This window comes from Lithobates pipiens, unplaced genomic scaffold (assembly GCF_037356315.1).
Source record: "Lithobates pipiens isolate NorthernLeopardFrog02 unplaced genomic scaffold, aLitPip1_a1.2 Scaffold_1, whole genome shotgun sequence".
NCBI classification, from domain to species: Eukaryota; Metazoa; Chordata; class Amphibia; order Anura; family Ranidae; genus Lithobates; species Lithobates pipiens.
The window spans coordinates 228,532,658-228,552,123 of record NW_027507685.1 but is presented as its reverse complement, the minus strand read 5'-3'; the positions used below and the strand labels follow the sequence as shown (position 1 = coordinate 228,552,123).

At 47.1% G+C, this 19,466-nt stretch overlaps 3 protein-coding genes across 5 annotated transcripts in view; all 3 read right to left on the bottom strand.

The window, feature by feature from the left end:
- LOC143984050 (class I histocompatibility antigen, F10 alpha chain-like) overlaps nt 1–19,466 on the bottom strand; it is a 692,198-nt gene that overhangs the window by 8,126 nt on the left and 664,606 nt on the right. For both annotated transcript variants that reach the window (XM_077484346.1, XM_077484337.1), the window contains exon 4: nt 9,149–9,424. In XM_077484346.1, coding sequence (XP_077340472.1) covers nt 9,149–9,424 — 276 coding nt within the window. The remainder of the gene's footprint in view (nt 1–9,148; nt 9,425–19,466) is intronic.
- The window catches only part of LOC143984059 (class I histocompatibility antigen, F10 alpha chain-like), a 682,453-nt gene that overhangs the window by 11,678 nt on the left and 651,309 nt on the right, over nt 1–19,466 (bottom strand). The window lies entirely within an intron of this gene.
- LOC143984105 (class I histocompatibility antigen, F10 alpha chain-like) overlaps nt 1–19,466 on the bottom strand; it is a 907,941-nt gene that overhangs the window by 640,428 nt on the left and 248,047 nt on the right. The window lies entirely within an intron of this gene.

Sequence of the window (19,466 nt, the reverse complement as noted above, 5' to 3'; positions counted from 1 at the left end):
TCGAAGGGACTGGCACTCCGACTGTCCCTCAAGGGCCCTATACATCAGAGAGATCAAACCACTCTGGCGTGGGAAATTGAAACACACGTCCTCAAAGACAGTGAGCTGTGCCCGAGGACGGAGTCCGTACCGGGAGAGGAAGAAGTGACGGATCTGCAAGTATCTATAGCATTCAGAGTCCGGGAGTTGGTGCTGGGCCTGCAGAGTCGAAAATTGAACAAAGTCGGAGCCCGTCACAAAGTCTTTCAGCTGGGTAAGTCCACAACGGACCCAAATATCAAAAGATTCAGGATGGAGATAAGCCGGGGGGAACCTAGGGTCGCCCAGGAAGGAGGCCCCTAAAGAGCGCCCCAGTGTGATGTCGTATTTCTGCTGGAAGCGGTGCCACAATTGGAGGCAATCCGCCACTATAGTATTGCGCGTGGTTAGAGTCAGGAGGGGATGATTAGTAGACCACATAAGGCCGGGGAGATAGAATGGAGTGATCGAGTCACCCTCAAACCGCACCCAGGGGACTTTAGAATTAGGGATCGACCACTGTGCCTGCTGAGTAAATCTACAGGCAAGGTAGTACAACCAAATCTGAGGCACCCCCAGACCACCATTTTTCGTAGATCTATAGAGTACCCCTCTCGCAAACCTGGGAGGTCTACTGTTCCAAATAAACCTATTGAAATGAGACTGAAGGTCAAGGAGAAAGCTCTTGGGGAGCTTAACCGGTAAAGAACGAAATAGATATAGCAACCTGGGTAGGATGACCATTTTGAGGGCAGTGATACGACCTATAAAGGGGATACGTAAAGAAAGCCAACTTCTTAGGGTGTTTTTAAGTTTGCTAATCAGTGGGGGATAATTGACCCCAAAGAGGTCCCTGAAATTCCCGGGAAGACCAACCCCCAGATAAGAAATGTGGGTGGAGGCCCAAGTAAATGAGTAGTTTTGTTTAATAAGGGCCAAATCATTGGGTGTAAAGCCTATAGGGAGGGCTACAGATTTAGACACATTAATGGACAGGCCGGAGATTTTCTCAAAATGAGACAGAGTCAAGAAAAGATTAGGGAGAGAGACATGAGGGTTAGTAATAAACATCAAAACATCATCTGCATACATGCAAAATTTATACGTTTCAGACCCCTTAGTATAACCAGTAATATCAGGATGTCTAAGGAGAGCAATTGCGAGGGGCTCCAGTGCTAGGGCAAAGATTAAAAGGGAAAGGGGACACCCCTGTCTAGTGCCTTTACCTATGGGGAAAAATTCTGAGTTACAGCCGGGCAACTTAATGCGAGTCATAGGATTATTATAAAGGGCATGGAATCCTGCTAAAAAGCTGCCCTGAAAGCCCATGAGAGGCAAAAGTGTGTCTAAATAGTTCCATGTAACACTGTCAAATGCCTTCTGTATGTCTAAACTCAACAGGAGGAGCTTACGGGAGAACAAGTTGGCATCTTGGATAACATTGGAGGCAAGGCGTATATTGTCAGTGATAAAACGATGTGGAATAAACCCAGACTGGAAGGGGGAAATTAGAGAAGGGATAAATTTTGCTAGTCTGTCAGCTAAGATTCTGCTAAATACTTTGATATCATTATTTATTACGGAAATTGGCCTAAAGTTTTGAGGTAAATTATGATTCTTATTGGGTTTAGGGATCAGTGACATGTTAGCTAACAGCATTTCCTCTGGGAAGCTACCACCTAGTAGAATCAAGTTGAAAAGTTGCATCATTCGGGGGGCTAAAATCATGGAGAATTTCTTGTAATAGAGGGCTGAAAAGCCGTCCGGACCCGGGGCCGAACCCAACTTCAGTGACTTGAGTACCCCCAAGATTTCCGGAACAGTAAAAGGGGCATTCAACGCCTCCGCTTGTGAGGAGGAGAGCGTTGGGAGAGGGATGTCTTGCAACCAGGACAGGTCGTCAAGAGAAGGAAGTGTGTGGGGGGCCTCTAGGAGTTTAGAGTAGAATTGCTCAAAGATCTTGAGAACCTCCTTGGGATGTGACGATACAAAACCCGCATTATTAGAAAGACGGTAGACGTGAGGCGGTCGAAGTGTGCTAGACAACTTCCTAGCAAACAAGGTCGAGGCAGAGTTGTTGAATAGCAAACTGCGAGCCTTGGCCCAGCGTAGCGTCTTCTCAACCTTGGAGGACAACAAGGAGTCGAGTTCCAGGCGCTTCTGATCTATGGTGCGCCTGGACGAGTCCAAGTGCAACGAGGATGCGTCTTTGTATAGGTGATCTAATTCTCTGGTCAGTTCCACTATCCTAAGTCTATTAGCTCTATTCCGGGCCGCGGAGAGACTAATAAGTCGTCCCCTGATGACGGCTTTATGCGCCATCCAGAGGGTCGTGGGTTGCATGTCCGGGAGAGCATTCAAGGAGAAATACTCCTCCAGAGACTGAGCTACCTGGGCTTCCACACCTGAGTCCGAGAGAAGGGATTCATTCAATCTCCAGGAGTGAGGCGTGGGGGCGAGCCTAATGAACCCTGTAGTAAAAGAAACTGCCTGATGATCGGACCAAACACAGGGGTGGATGGAGGCCTCCACCGAGTTAGCAAGAATAATTGGAGTGGAGTAAATGTAGTCTAACCTCGCATAACTGTTGTGGGTGGGAGAAAAAAGTGTACTCCCTGCAGCCTGTGTTGTGAGCTCTCCAGGTGTCAGTGAGTTGCAGTTCACGTAGGCCCCTGGAGAGCGATTTCGGGAAAGCTCTAGAAGCGATTGGTGTTGATGAACGGTCGAGAGTGGCGTTGGCAACTGAATTAAAATCACCACCTACGATTAAGTGAGGGGAGTGGTATTGAGCAAGTTTCTCAAAAAGTGACCCAAAGTACGTGGCCGATCCCTCATTGGGTGCGTAAATACTAGCAATAGTAAGTTCCCTGTTGTGGACCACACCCTGAATAATAACATAGCGGCTCTCAGGGTCTTTAAATATATGCTTGACCTCCATCGGGAGGGAGGAGTGAAGGAGAATGGCGGAACCCCTGGTCTTGGACGAGTGGAGCGAGTAAAAGGCTTGAGGGAAGTCCTTATGGAAAAATTTAGGGTGCGAGGAGCGGGAGAAATGCGTTTCTTGGAGCAGAAGGATTTTAGCTCCAAGGCTTTTATAAAAGGAGAAGGCTTTACGCCGTTTGGATGGTGAATTAAACCCTTTGACATTATGTGAAACACAAGTTATTGCTATAGCACATAAAAAAGGACAACTATAGTGGAGAGGTCAGGAATGGTGGCAGGGGGAGAAAGGGAAACTATCGGGGAATACTCGTCCAACAGGTGCAAGAGACACAGGGGGACCCTCATATCAACTGCAGGACAATAGAAAAATAAGACACAGTGCAATAAAAACAAGTGTATAGGGAAAATACCAATCTTGAGTATAAAAGGCATCTGAGTAAATATAAGAGCATAGAACAAGGAATATGATCGACCTAAAAGGGAGAAAATCAAAAAACATAAAAGAGGGGAATATGCGTCAAAAGGAAGGGGCCCAAAGCCCAAGAAGGGCCAGGGGCAAAACATTAAAGCTAAGTGTAATAGCGTGTGGAGAAACATAGCCACACCAAAATAACGATCAAACATCGAGACCACAAGGTCTCGTGTCCAGTAGGGTTGCGCAATGGTAGGGGGTGCCCACCAAAGAAGCAACCGACCACTGGAAAGGGGAGCCATACAACAGCTCCTAGGGACTTGTAAATGGCTGGAGGAATGGGTAGAAAAAAACCTAGGACACATAAGGCCCCTCACTCCGACAAGCTCCACCATCGCCCGAAAGGACTGAGGCGTGGAGCAAGCGGGAGCAAAGGGGGGGAAACAGTATAAAACCAGAAACTTAAATATACACTACCCTGTAACATATAAACACGAGCAGCATATAAACAGCCATTGAGAACTTATAGCAAACCACAGTCTGAGCCTTCCGATAAAGGAGAGCAAAACAACCTCATCGAGGACTATTTTCCACCCGATCATCTGCACTGTATCTGATTCTACGTCTGTCTCTTCTGGTCGGAGGGGTTTGCCAAATAGGTGTAACTCTGGGGGTGGAGGGCAGTCTGCGAACCGCCGAGGCGTCCAAAAGTCCCAGCTTCACCAGGATCTCTTGACCCTCCAGGACCGAGGTAGCAGAGTATGTCGAGCCATTATGTGGAATCACAAGACGAAACGGGAACCCCCAGCGGTACCTGATGCGGGCCGACTGTAGGACAGTGGTTATCTCCTTTAGGTTCCTTCTACGCTCCAAGGTCGCAGGTGCGATGTCAGGGAAAATTTGGATAACTTTGTCATCGAGAGTGATCCTCTGTTTGTTACGAGCTGCTCTCAAAATCTCCTCCTTGACCAGAAAGTCTTTCATGCAGAGAATGATGTCTCTGGGAGGTTTGTCCTCCGGGGGTTTGGGGCGCAGAGCTCTATGTATCCGATCACATTTGAACATAGTGGCTTCATGTTCAGGGAGCAAAGACTTAAACAACCTGATAACTACTGGAATAAGCTCAGATTCGGACTCCGGGATGCCACGGATACGCAGATTATTGCGTCTATTTCTGTTGTCGAGGTCTTCTATTTGAGACTGTAGAAGTTGGACCGTGGAGGAAAGGGCTTCGTGTTCCCGGCTGAGGTCATTATGAGCTATTGCCAACTCGTCATGTTTAGTCTCTAGCCGTTCAGTCCTTGCTCCAAGGGCCGAGATTTCCTGTGAGAGTGCATGAGAAGTTTTCTGAAGTTCTGATTGAAACTTGGATGCCAATCTATTGTACATGGAGTCCAGACTGTCCTCTAGGTCAGCTTTTGAGAGGGCACTGGAAGTTCTTTTATCCGACAGAGGAGCAGGAGAGGTAGGGCCCAATATGCGAGGCGGAGAGGCCGGGTCCGGAGAGAGGCGCCCATCAACCGACCCCTCACGCTCCATGCTGGAATGTTCTTGAGAGCGGAGAAGGTATTGTGTGAGAGTCTTTTGGGCGGTGCTCCGTGCCTTCTTTTTTTTAGACGGCATACACTAAGGCTCAGCGGGTTAAAAGATGAGGTAAGGAGGAAAGGAAAAATCGTGGATGAAGAGAAACGTGGTGCAGGAATACCTCTGAGATAGACTGAAGTCCCGAGCGGAGCTAATCTGGGGTCTTAGAAAAGCATTTGAAAACTAGGTGCGTGCGCTGCTACTGTGTAGGGTTGCGGTGCAGCGAAGCAGCAGCAATTAGCACAATGTCATTAGGTAGTCCCTGAGAAAGCTGAGGGCTGCTGTGCTCCTGGATGATAAAACTGCCCGGCAGCAGCCGGCTCCAAAGCGGCCGGTAGGCGGGGGCACCCCCCAGAATGAACAACCAACGGGGGGGATAGGGTGCCAGGAAACAGTCTACATCCAGGGGGGGAGGGGGGGGATGTGCAGCACTCACCGCTAGTCCAGGGGTCACTGGTGTAATACTTGTAGCAAGGAACCCTGCGAACCGCATACGGTGCAGACGAAGAAGTGAAGCAAAGCGGTGGCAGGGAAGACACAGTAGGCCCAGGTAGCTCCAACACCGCTCCGTCCGAGGGTTAATACTTGCTGCGGGGGCTGGGGAGGCCCCTTCTGGCCCCAAGGTTGCTCCACTAAGCCTGGGAGAGCAGAATGCAAAAGGGGTGTAGCACTGTGAGCGGTTTTCAGCCTCCAAAGTGCGGGCGGAGGGCTGCGGCCTGCTCCGGGTGTACCAAGATGGCCGCCGTTAGTTGTAGTGGATCGCTAGGCCTCAGACCACTATGTGCCTGTAAAGTGCTTCGGTTGGGCACCGGATCCGTGCCGGGATGCACCGCTAGGTGGATGCCTAGGGGTTGGAGCCCCTCCGGAGCCGAGGGACGGCCAGTAGCTCCGGGAGCCAGGTAGGCCGCAAGATGGCGGCGGAGCGCTTTGCGTGTGGGCAGTAGGCCCGGGACGGCCCGGAGCTCGCAGAAGACCCGGGGAAGCGCCAAACGACCTCCGGATGACAGCGGGGAATGTCAGCAGGGCCTGCAGTCCGAAGAAAGACCGATCCGCGGTGTTAGGAGTCCGGATTGCGATGGATGCAAGTAGGCCTCAGCGGAGCTCTCTTATTTTTTTACTTTTTGTTATAATAAATATCCCCCAAAAATATATAAAAAAAACATTTTTTTCCCTCAGTTTAGGCCGATATGTATTCTTCTACATATTTTTGGTAAAAAAAATTGCAATTAGCGATTATTGATTGTTTTGCGCAAAAGTTATAGCGTTTACAAAATAGGGATAGTTTTATAGCATTTTTATTAATAATTTTTTTTTTTTTTTTTTTTACTAGTAATGGCGGCAATCAGCGATTTTTATTGTGACTGCGACATTGTGGGGGGACCCATTGGACATTTTTGACACATTTTTGGGACCATTGTCATTTATACAGTAATCACTGCTATATAAATGCACTGATTCCTGTGTAAATGACACTGGCAGTGAAGGGGTTAACCAGTGGGTGGCAGTGTAGGGGTTAAGTGTTCCTAGGGGTGTGTTACTAACTGTGGGGGGGGGTTGGGCTTTCATTTAGTGAACACTGATCTCTGCTCCAATCACATGGAGCAGAGATCAGCGTCACTAGTTGCTAGGCAGATTGGAGAAATGTTGTTTACAACTGCACTTCTCCATTCGGCCACTCCGTGAGACGATCGCGAGGATGCCCGCAGCGATAGAGTCCGCGGGTCCCGCGACCGGACTCACGGGGGTCCCGACCGGCGTGGGAGTGCACCGCCGGCGGCGCGCTCCCGATGGCAGGGCAGCAAATTTAAAGGGACGTACATGTACGCCCATTTGCCTGCCCGTGCCATTCTGTCGACGTACATCGTCGTGCGCTGGTTGGCAAGTGGTTAAATCATAACAACAACAGAAACAATCCAAATGACCCTGATCAAAAGTTTACATTAATACTTATGTAAACTGTGTATTGCCCCCTTTAACATCAATGACAGTTTGAAGTCTTTTGTGGTATTTGTGGATGAGGCTCTTTATCTTCTCAGATGGTAAAGCTGCCCATTCCTCTTGGCAAAAATCCTCCAGTTCCTGTAAATTCTTGGGTTGTCTTGTATGAACTGCACGTCTGAGATCTCCCCGGAGTGGCTCAATGATATTGAAGTCAGGAGACAGATGACCACTCCAGAACCTTCACTTTATTCTGCTATAGCCAATGACAGGGCTCACACATCCCGAAAACATCAGCGATCCACCTCCATGTTTCACAGTAGGAATGGTGTACCTTTCATCATAGGCCTTGTTGACTCCTCTCCAAATGTAGTGTTTATGGTTGTGGCCAAAAAGCATCACTCCAAATGACTTTATGCCAGAAGGTTTGAGGTTTGTCTCTGTGCTGTTTGGTGTATTGTAAGTGGGATACTTTGTGGCATTTGCATCGTAATGTTTTTTTTTTCTGGTGACTGGACCATGCAGTCCACCTTTCTTCAAGTGCTTCCTTATTGTGCCACACCACATGTTTTCAGAGAGTCCTGTATTTCACCTGAAGTTATTTGTGGGTTTTTCTTTGCATCCCAAACAACTTTCCTGGCAGTTGTGGCTGAAATTTTAGTTGGTCTAAAATTAGAGCTGCCACGACGCGTTGACGTAAAAAAGAAAATAAGAAAATACGTCGACGTGCGTGCAGGGCGTCGATGCGTCACAGTGGGGGCAGTGCTTAGTATCTACCACTGCCCTCCGTGCCGCCGTCCCCCTCTCTTCTCCCCCTCCGTGCCGCCGTCCCCCCTCTCTTCTCCCTCTCCGTGCCGCCATCCCTAGGGGTGCAACGGATCGTCACCGATCCGTGCGCACATGCCGAGATCCGCGGAGCGCTCCGCGATCTCGGCCTTAGGAGAGGCTGCGGCCTAGCTCCGAAGCGGCGGCCATCTTTCTACACCCAGGCATTTACAATGTGATCGCTCTCTCCCCTCTCTCTGTACTGATCTGTGCAGTGGAGGGGAGAGGTCGGATGGAAGCAGCCATCCCTCCATACCCTGCCAATACTCTGCCAGCCAATGCAATACAATACTCTGCCAGCCAATGCAATACTCTGCAATGCAATACTCTGCCAGTCAATGCAATACTCTGCCCGCCAATACTCTGCCCGCCAATGCAATACTCTGCAATACAATACTCTACCAGCCAATGCAATACTCTACCAGCCAATGCAATACTCTGCAATACAATACTCTGCCCGCCAATGCAATACTCTGCCCGCCAATGCAATACTCTGCCCGCCAATGCAATACTCTGCCCGCCAATGCAATACTCTGCCCGCCAATACTCTGCCAGCCAATACTCTGCCATACAAAACTCTCAAGGTTATCCAAAGGATTAATTAGCTAATCAAAAAAAAACCCACTAGATTCATTAAAAAATAAAAATAATCGGATAGTCATTGACTAATCGAAAAAATAATCAATTCCACTTCTTGATTAGAGTTGAGTCATTTTCCACTTCTTGATTAGAGTTTGAACACTGCCGATTGGCATTCTCAATTCCTTGAATATCTTTTTACATCCCTTTCGTGTTTTATACAGTTCAACTACCTTTTCTCACAGATCCTTTGACAATTCTTTTTCTTTCTCCATGACTCAGAATCCAGAAACATCAGTGCAGCACTGGATGAAAGATGCAAGGGTCTGTCAGGAGTCTAGAAAGTCATTGACCTTTTACACACACACACCAATTACAAGCAAACAGATCACAGGTGAGGATGTTTACCTTTAATAGCCATTCAAACCCCTTTGTGTCAACTTGTGTGCATGTTATCAAGTCAAAATCACCACCAGGGTATGTAAACTTTTGATCAGGGTCATCTGGGTAGTTTCTGTTGCCATTATGATTTAAAAAGAGTAAAACACAGTTGATTGATGATAAATGACTTCAGCCAAACACTAACCGTGAGTGAAAGAAGTTTTTTTTGTGTTATTCATCATATTCTCTGAAAAACGGCCAAGAAATCACAAATTCTGCCAGGGTATGTAAACTTATGAGCACAACTGTGTGTGTGTGTGTGTGTGTGTATGTGTATATATATATATATATATATATATATATATATATATATATATATATATATATATATATATATCTCATGACAGTAGACCTCATGTGTGTGTAGTCATGGTTAGATATTTTATCAAACTTTCTTCTTCTACTCACCGTATTTCTTAGTGAGAACTTCCTCCAGACTGCTGTGGTCCACATGACAGGAGTAAGTGTCGGCTTCCTGGGTTGGCACTTCCACACTGACTCTGATCTGATAGGTGCCATCAGGATGGGGGAGAGTTGGAGTCATTTCATCTGAAGGAAGATGGTCCTTCCCATTCCTCATCCACTTCACATCCACAGGTCGGGGGTGAAATCCGTACACCATGCACTGAAGTCTTGTTATTCCATCTTGCTGAGCACGACCCCACACCTTCACCTCTGGACGCACTGAGGGAGATAAAAAAATAAAAATCTATAAAAACACTGATGGTATACATATAAAGAAAAAATGGTTGGGACTTTGTATGAGGCCATGACTATACAGTACACAGGTCTCCATCCCTATTAATTGATAAGGAGGGGAAGGGGGAAAAAAAGAGGGCAATGGGACTTTGTATGAAACACACCACTAGGGTAGATAGTAATAATTCATTCAAACACAATAAAGTGCAATAAATGTATTAATGGTAAATCAATATATACGATACAGAATGGAGGTAATCATGAGTAATACATGACATAGTAAAAATTCATAGTATAGTAACATTGTTGCACATGATTAGTAATAAACCAGCAGTAAACTCAAATTTGTGTAAAAACATAGTAGGTTAAAAAAAAGTTGGATTGATGATTCAAACAAGTCAACCCATGGTAGACACATGATTACTGTGGCATAGCATCAAATAATAAAAGCTTGACGCGTTTCGTGGATTGTTTCCACTCATCAGGAGCAGCTATACATTGGGGGTACCTAAAATTAATTATAAATTCATAATCAATGGTAATTGATTAGAACAGGAAGAGAGGGAACAAACAACTATGGTCCTAGCACTCTTACCTATGGGTAGAAGGTTATAAAGGTAGATCATGATGATAATGATGATTGGAGGCAAATTTGAGTTTACTGCTGGTTTATTACTAATCATGTGCAACAATGTTACTATGCTATGATTTTTTACTATGTCATGTATTACTCATGCTCACCTCAATTCTGTATTGTATATATTGTTTTACCACGAATGCTTTTTATTGCACTTTACTTATTGTATTAGTAATAAATAATTTATACATCATTGATTGATTCAATCTACCCTACTGATGGTGTACAGTTACAGAGCACCTGGAAAGCATTCAGTGCCTCACTTTTTCCACATTTTGTTATGTTACAGCCTTATTCCAAAATGGATTAATTTTTTTCCTCAAAAAATTCTACAAACAATTCCCCATAATGACAACGTGAAAGAAGTTTGTTTGAAATCTTTGCAAATCAATAAATAAAATAAAAATATCACATGTACATAAGTATTCACAGCTTTTGCCGTGACACTCAAAGTTGATCTCAGGTGTTCCTCATCCGGTTTCCACTGATCATCCTCGAGAAGTTTCTACAACTTGATTGGAATCCACCTGTGGTCAATTCAGTTGATTGGACATGATTTGGAAAGGCACACAACTGTCTATAGAAGGTCCCACAGTTAAGGCCTCATGCACACGAGACGCAGTTAAACGCGCGTTCAGATGCAGTTGGACAGTTTTTTCAACTGCACCTGAACTCATTCAATGTTATCCTATGTGTCCATGCACACAGTCTCGTTTTTTTGCGTTTATATGCAGTTGCGTTTAATCACGTTTTTCCAGAAGCAAAAAAATGCGTTCAGAGACAAAAATTTCTGCGTTTCAGACGCAAAACGGGGCTAAACGCGGCTAAACGCGGCTGAACGCGGCAACCGCGTTTAGCCGCGTTTGCGTTTATATGCGTTTTTAAAGGTGACCTTTTTTTTTACATTAAAAATCTCAAAAATGATTGCAAATGATGAAAAACCATTAGAAAAATATTTTAAACAATTGCAATTGCAAGTGGACAATCCACAACTTGTGGCAAGTGACGTGGCAAGTGGACAATCCACAACTTGTGGCAAGTGACATGGCAGGTGGCAAGTGATGTGGCAAGTGGACAATCCACAACTTGTGGCAAGTGACGTGGCAGGTGAAGTGGCAAGTGACGTGGAAAGTGGACAATAGACAACTTGTGGCAGGTGACGTGGCAAGTGACCTGGCAGGTGACGCGGCAAGTGACTTGGCAGGTGACGTGGCAAGTGGAAAATCAACAACTTGTGGCAGGTGACTGGCATGTGACGTGGCAAGTGGACAATCCATAACTTGTGGCAGGTGACGTGGCAAGTGACGTGGCAAGTGGACAATCCACTTGTGGCAGGTGACGTGGCAGGGGACGTGGCAAGGGACGTGGCAAGTGGACGATCCACAACTTGTGGCAGGTGATGTGGCTGGTGACGTGGCAAGTGGACAATCCACATCTTGTGTCAGGTGACGTGGCAGGTGACGTGGAAAGTGGTGTGGCAAGTGGACAATCCACAACTTGTGGCAGGTGATGTGGCTGGTGACGTGGTAAGTGGACAATCCACAACTTGTGGCAGATGGCATGGCAGGTGACGTGGAAAGTGGACAATCCACATCTTGTGGCAAGTGACGTGGCAAGTGGACAATCCACAACTTGTGGCAGGTTATGTGGCAAGTGATGTGGCAGGTGATGTGACAAGTGGACAATCCACATCTTGTGGCAAGTGACGTGGCAGGTGATGTGGCAAGTGGACAATCCACAACTTGTGGCAGGTGACGTGGCAGGTGATGTGGCAAGTGACGTGGCAGCTGACGTGGCAAGTGGACAATCCAAAACTTGTGGCAGGTGACGTGGCAAGTGACGTGGCAGGTGACGTGGCAAGTGATGTGGCAAGTGGACAATCCACAGCTTGTGGCAAGTGACGTGGCAAGTGGACAATCCACAACTTGTGGCAGGTGATGTGGCAGGTGACGTGGCAAGTGAACAATCCACAACTTGTGGCAGGTGACGTGGCAAGTGACGTGACAGGTGAAGTGGCAAGTGACGCGGCAAGTAGACAATCCACAACTTGTGGCAGGTGATGTGGCAAGTGACGTGGCAGGTGATGTGGCAAGTCACGTGGCAAGTGGACAATCCACAACTTGTGGCAGGTGATGTGGCTGGTGACGTGTCAAGTGGACAATCCACAGCTTGTGGCAGGTGGCATGGCAGATGACGTGGAAAGTGGACAATCCACATCTCGTGGCAAGTGACGTGGCAGCTGACGTGGCAAGTGACATGGCAAGTGGACAATCCAAAACTTGTGGCAGGTGACGTGGCAAGTGACGTGGCAGGTGACGTGGCAAGTGACGTGGCAAGTGGACAATCCACAACTTGTGGCAGGTGACGTGGCAGGTGACGTGGCAAGTGAACAATCCACAACTTGTGGCAGGTGATGTGGCAAGTGACGTGGCAGGTGATGTGGCAAGTGACGCGGCAAGTAGACAATCCACAACTTGTGGCAGGTGATGTGGCTGGTGACGTGGCAAGTGGACAATCCACAGCTTGTGGCAGGTGGCATGGCAGATGACGTGGAAAGTGGACAATCCACATCTCGTGGCAGGTGATGTGGCAAGTGACGTGGCAAGTGGACAATCCACAATTTGTGGCAGGTGACGTGGCAGGTGATGTGGCAAGTGGACAATCCCCAACTTGTGGCAAGTGACGTGGCAAGTGGACAATCCACAACTTGTGGCAGGTGCCGTGGCAAGTGACACGGCAAATGCAAGTGTACAACTGCTCTCTATGCTGCTGCTGCTCACTCTGATCAAAATAGCAGAAATAGTTAAAAAAAATGCTTTGAGAGCTTGGGGAGGGTCTACATGATGTTATCTTTATAAACGCGTCTAAACGCAAACGCGTCTAAACGCGTCTAAACGCGTCTAAACGCGACATGCAAACGCGGCAAAACGCGCGTTTCTAAACGCGCGTTTCAGCTTTTTTTTGACAGAGGTTTCATCTGCGTCTCGTGTGCATGAGGCCTAACAGTGCATGTCAGAGCACAAACCAATCCATGAAGTCCAATGAATTGTCTGTAGACCACCGAGACCGGATTGTATCAAGGCACAGATCTGGGGAAGGGTACAGAAAAATGTCTGCAGCATTCAGGGTCCCAATGAGCACAGTGGTCTCCATCATCCGTAAATGGAAGAAGTTTGGAACCATCAGGACTCTTCCTAGAGCGGGCTGCCCGGTCAAACTGAGTGATCGGGGGAGAAGGGCCTTAGTCAGGGAGGTGACCAAGAACCCGATGGCCATTCTGACAGAGCTCCAGCATTTCTCTGTGGAGAGAGGAGAACCTTCCAGAAGGACAACCATCTCTGCAGCACTCCACCAATCAGGCCTGTATGGTAGAGTGGACAGATGGAAGGCACTCCTCAGTAAAAGGCACATGACACCCTGCCTGGAGTTTGCCAAAAGGCACCTGAAGGACTCTCAGACCATGAGAAACAATTTCTCTGGTCTGATGAAACAAAGGATAAACTCATTGGCCTGAATGGCAAGTGCCATGTCTGGAGGAAACCAGGCACCGCTCATCCCCTGGCCAATACCATCCCTACAGTGAAGCATGGTGGTGGCAGCATCATTCTGTGGGGATGTTTTCCAGCAGCAGGAACTGGGAGACTTGTCAGGATTGAGGGAACGATGAATGCAGCAATGTATGAGGCATTCTTGATGAATACCTGCTCCAGAGCACTCTGGACCTCAGACTGGGGCGAAGGTTCATCTTCCAACAGGACAGCGACCCTAAGTACACAGCCAAAATAACAAAGGAATGGCTTCGGGAAACTTCTGTGAATGTCCAGCCAAAGCCCAGACTTGAACCCGGTTGAACATTTCTGGAGATCTGAAAAATGGCTGTGTACCAATGCTCCTCATCCAACCTGATGGTGCTTGAGAGGTCCTGCAAAGAATGGGAGAAACTGCCAAAAAATAGGTGTGCCAACCTTGTAGCATCATACTCAGGAAGACTTGAGGCTGTAATTGGTGCCAAAGGTGCTTCAGTATTGAGCAAAGGCTGTGAATACTTATGTACTGGTCATTTTTTTTTTACATTTGCAAAGATTTCAAACTTCTCTCACAATGTCATTATGGGGAATGGTTTGAAGAATTTTAGGGAAAATAATGAATTGAATCCATTTTGGAATAAGTCTGTAACATAAAATGGGAAAAAGTGAAGCGCTGTGAATACTTTCTGGATGCTCTGTATAAGAGGATCGCACACATACAGAGACAACTGTACAATCATTTGTCAGGATCATTAACCACTTCAATACAGGGCTCTTTCCCCCCTTCCTGCCCAGTCCAATTTTCAGCGCAATCACACTTTGAATGACAATTGCGCGGTCATGTGACGCTGTACCCAAACAACATTTTTATAATTTTTACCCCCAAATAGAGCTTTTTATTGGTGGTGTTTGATCAACACTGGGGTTATTTTTTGCACTACAAATAAAAAAGACCCAATGTTTTTTTTTTTTTAAAGGGGAAGTTCTTTGTTTCTGTTACAAAAATTTGTAAATAAGTAATTTTTCTCCTTCATTGATGAGGCACTGATGAAGCAGTACTGATTGGCACCGATGAGGTGGCACTGGTGATGAGGCACTAATATACAGCACTGATGGGCACTCATAGGCGGCACTGATCAGGAGGCACAGGCAGGCTTCACTGATGGGCACAGTGTGCAATCCCTAATGGGCACTGATTAACATCCCTGGTGGGCTCACCTGGTGGTCATGGGTGGGCATCCTCGGGGGGCTGCACTGACAATCAATCAGCGCAGATCCCGATCAGGAGAGCAGACGATTGGGTTCTCCTTTAATCATCCACATCAGTGAGAGTAGAAGAAAAGCCAATACATGGCTTTTTCTGTTTACACCGATCAGCCGTGATTGGACACAGCTGATCACGTGGGAAAGAGCCTACATCATAGACTCTTTACCACGATCAGAGATGCGGTGTGTCACACTGACACACCACAGATCGCTGCACCACGAGCCCCCGCAGGCGTGTGATCGCGGCTTATCCTGCAGGAGGTCATATGAGGCCCAGTCAGGATAACAGAACCACTTTCTGGCTGTCATTTTGTTATATGGCGGGTGGGAGGTGGTTAGGAAAGCCGACATTTTATGCCTCCGGAGTGAATGATTTTGCAATTCGGCAGATCAAGGTTACTCCAAAGATCTTATTCTGGAAGCCGGACTCCAGTAACACTATACACACACAGGTGATAAAATCTTTCCCCTATAAGGATAATGTATCTGCTAAAGAGTTTGCCTCTCTCTCCATCAATGCCGGAGATTTACACGACCCCCTGCCTGGAAGATAAGGGACCTGATATTTCTCTGCTTTAGTGATATATCATTTAGAGGGCTCATTCCCATCCCCAGCCTGAGACTGGAAAGTGAAAGGAGAGGCAGCAAACTGATGAGCTTCATCTCTATCACTCTGCTCTCTCCTCCTATCTGCATGCTATTTGTTAACACATAAGCATTACAGCTCAGCTTGTGCTGCTTCTACCTCTCCCAGTCTGAGCTCTTCTTCAAGAGGCTGATACCAAGTCAAATTAAGGTACTTGCACTGTTTGAATTAAAAAACAATAATAAGTTAGATTGTAATTATGAATACAGAGCTGCAGTGATCCGTGTCTAGGGTTCTGCTTTAGTAAAAACATATATATTTCTCATACAGGACAAAAGCAACAGGTTCACTTAGCCACTTGCCAACCAGGCACTTTTACCCCCTTCCTGCCCAGGCCAATTTTCAGCATTCAGTGCTGTCACATTTTGAATGACAATTGCCTGGTCATGCAACACTGTACCCAAATGAATTTTTTTTATAATTTTATTCACACAAATAGGAACTTTCTTTTGGTGGTATTTAATCACTGCTGGGTTTTTTATTTTTTACAAAAAAAAAAAAGTTGAAAAAAAATTAAATGAAAGAAAAAAAATGATAAATAGGATTTTTTTTGTACTCACCGTAAAATCCTTTTCTCCATAATTCACCGACAGACACAGCTCCACTCTTATCCATTGGGTTGTTACGCCACCTTTAGAAGAAGACTAGGCATAACATGTTATGAAAAACACAGAACTTTATGTTCCTCCCAAGGAGCGGTCCCTTAGGTAAAACCCACCACCTTCCATGCAGCCTCAGTACGTCATCAAGCAGTATAACAGAAAGAAAAATACGAGGGGCGGGTCCTGTGTCAGTCGGTGAATTACAGAGAAAAGGATTTTACGGTGAGTACAAAAAATCCTATTTTCTCTTATATTCACCGACTGACACAGCTCCTCTTAGCCATTGGGATGTCCCCAAGCAGTGCCAAAACAAGGGGTGGGTCAACAGCATAAAAACTTCATCCACCATGACAAGTGGGAACTAATATAAAACTTTACCCACAAAATCGACAGTGTGTGGAAAAACCACCACAAACACCGGGTGCTCCTCAACAGAGACACCACCCTCAAACCGCACCAAAACTGCGGTAACAAATGCAACAGTGCCTTTACTTAAAGGTACTGCATATTTATCCAAAAAAACAGGAAAAAAGGAAAAAAAATTGTATGAGCAATTGCAACTATACAGCCACCTGCAAAACTATGCGGCCAAACCAGGCATCAGCCGATGCACTGACATCTACCTTGTAGAATTTTGTGAAGGTGTGAACAGACGACCAGGTCACCGCTTCACACACTTGAGTGACAGATGCTTGATGTAGGAAGGCCCAAGACATTCCAATTGCCCTCGTGGAGTGGTCCGTGACCGGAAAGGGGGGGTATCTGCCCCTTCAAGGCATAGGCTTGTACTACAATCTGTACTGATCCACCTGGAAATGGTCGCCGACGAGACCGCCATGCCTTTCTTTGGACCAGCCACCAAAAAAAAAAAAAAATTGTCTGACTTCCAGAAGGGAGCCGTGGCAGACAAATCCTCAGAGCCCGAACCACGTCCAGGGAATGGAGGGCCACCTCCTTAGGATTTGTCAGCTTAGGACACAGAGATGGCAACACAATGTCTTCATTGATGTGAAACGCAGAGACCACCTTCGGCAGAAAAGGTTGCAGACGCAACACTGCCTTATCCTGTGGATAACCAGATAGGGCGACTTGCAGGACAAGGCTGCCAGTTCTGAAACCCTCCTGGCCGATGTGATGGCCACTAGAAAGACCACTTTCTGGGAAAGAGTCAACAGAGGGATCTCTCTGATATTTTCAAATGGCGGTTTTTGCAGCGCCGACAACACCAGATTCAGATCCCACGGGGGTAACAGTGGACGCACCCGAGGAACTACATGACGGACCCCTTGGACAAGTGCTCACTAGAGAGAGACGCCAGGGGTCGCTGAAAAAAGACAGCCAAAGCTGAAATTTGTCCTTTAATGGAGCTCAAAGCCAATTTCTGGTCTACTCCTTGCTGAAGAAACAGCAGGACCCTGGATATAGAAAAAGAGCGTGGATGCCACCCTTTCTCCTCACACCTGGAGCTGTAGACCTTCCAGGTACAATAATATATCTTCAGAGAATATTTCCGTGCTCTCAGCATAGTTGGGATCACCGAGTCCGAAAGACCCCGGTTCCTTAACACCTGGCTCTCAATAGCCATGCCATTAAAACCAGTGATGGTAAAGCAGGATGGCGAATCGGACCTTGAGACAGAATGTCGTCTCGTAACGGCAGTCGCCAGGGGGCGTCTGCCACCAGGCGCACCAGGTCTGTGTACCAAGGATGCTGGGGCCAATCTGGGGCAATCAGAATGACTGGAATTCCCGCGGCCTCCACTCTGCGGAGCAGACGTGGTAACAGCTTCAGCGGAGGAAAGGCATAGAACAGCTGGTACTGATCCCATGGAGGCACCAGCTCATCTGACACATCTGCCCACAGATCTCTTGCCCTGGACACGAATCTCGGCACCTTCCAATTGAGATGGGAGACCAGAAGATCCATGTCTGGTGTGCCCCAATACAGGCACAGTAGCCTGAACACCTCTGGATGCAATGCCCATTTTCCTGGGTCTAGCATCTGTCAACTTAGATAGTCCGCCTGCCAGTTCTCCACTCCCGGAAAGTAAATGGCCGACAGGGCCGGTACACGTTACTCTGCCCACCAAAGTATGTGAGCGACCTCCTGTGCGGTGGCTGAGCTTCTTGTTTCTCCTTGGTGATTGGCGTATGCCACAGCCGTGGTGTTGTCTGACTGGATCCTGATCAGACGCCCTCAAATTCTTATCGACCATGTGGAGAGGCATAGCCTGATCGCTCTCATTTCGAGCAGATTGATCTGCAACTTGGATTCCTCCGCTGACCAGAGGCCCTGGGTCGACTGAACATCCATTACTCCACCCCAGCCCTATAGGCTGGCGTCCGTTGTGATCGCCACCCATTACAGAGGTAGGAACAAATTCCCGGATTGAAGTACCCGGGACATCAGCCACCAGATCAGGGAATCCCTGACTAACTAGCTCACCTGAATCTGTCGATCCAGGGACAACGAAGATTTGTCCCATTTTTATCAAAATCTCCTACTGCGGGACTCTGGTGTGGAACTGGGCATATGGTACTGCCTCAAAGGAGGCCACCATGAGTCCCAGGACTCGGATGCAGAAGTGTAGCAACCACCAATTGCGGTTCATCAGCAGTTTTACTGCTGATGAGAGTCTGCAGCTTGTCTGAAGGGAGAGACACTCGCTTCCATGGAGTCCAGCAGCAAGCCTAGGTACTCCAAATGCTGAGTCGGTATGATCACCGACTTTTTTAGGTTCAAACTGCCACCCAAATTCCTGCAGGGTCTGCATGGTGATCGCCACATCCTCTTCTAACTCTGAGGCAGAAGATGCTCTCAGGAGGAGATCATCTAGGTAGCCCACGATCATGATCCCGCGTTTTGCTGAAGCAATGCCAACACAGGAGCCAATACCTTGGTGAAGACTTGGGGGGGCTGATGCCAAACCAAAAAGGGAGAGCCACAAACTGGTAGTGGGCAAATTGCAGAAACTTCTGATGCCGGAGGCATATGGGTATATGCAGGTACGCATCCTGGATGTATAAGGACGCCAGGGAGTCCCCTTGATGGAGTGCAGCGACTACTGAACAAACTGATTCCATTCTGAACCTCTGTACTCCCTTCTACCTTTTGTTTCAACTTGACCCTCCCTTCTAGATTGTAAGCTCTAACGAGCAGGGCCCTCTGATCCCTCCTGTATTGATTTGTATTGTAAGTGTACTGTCTGCCCTCATATTGTAAAGCGCTGTGCAAACTGTTGGCGCTATATAAATCCTGAATAATAATAATAATAATAATAATAATAATAATAATACTCCAGCTGAGGCAGACCATTGGTTTGAGGAAAACAAGACGGTCTTGTGACCTG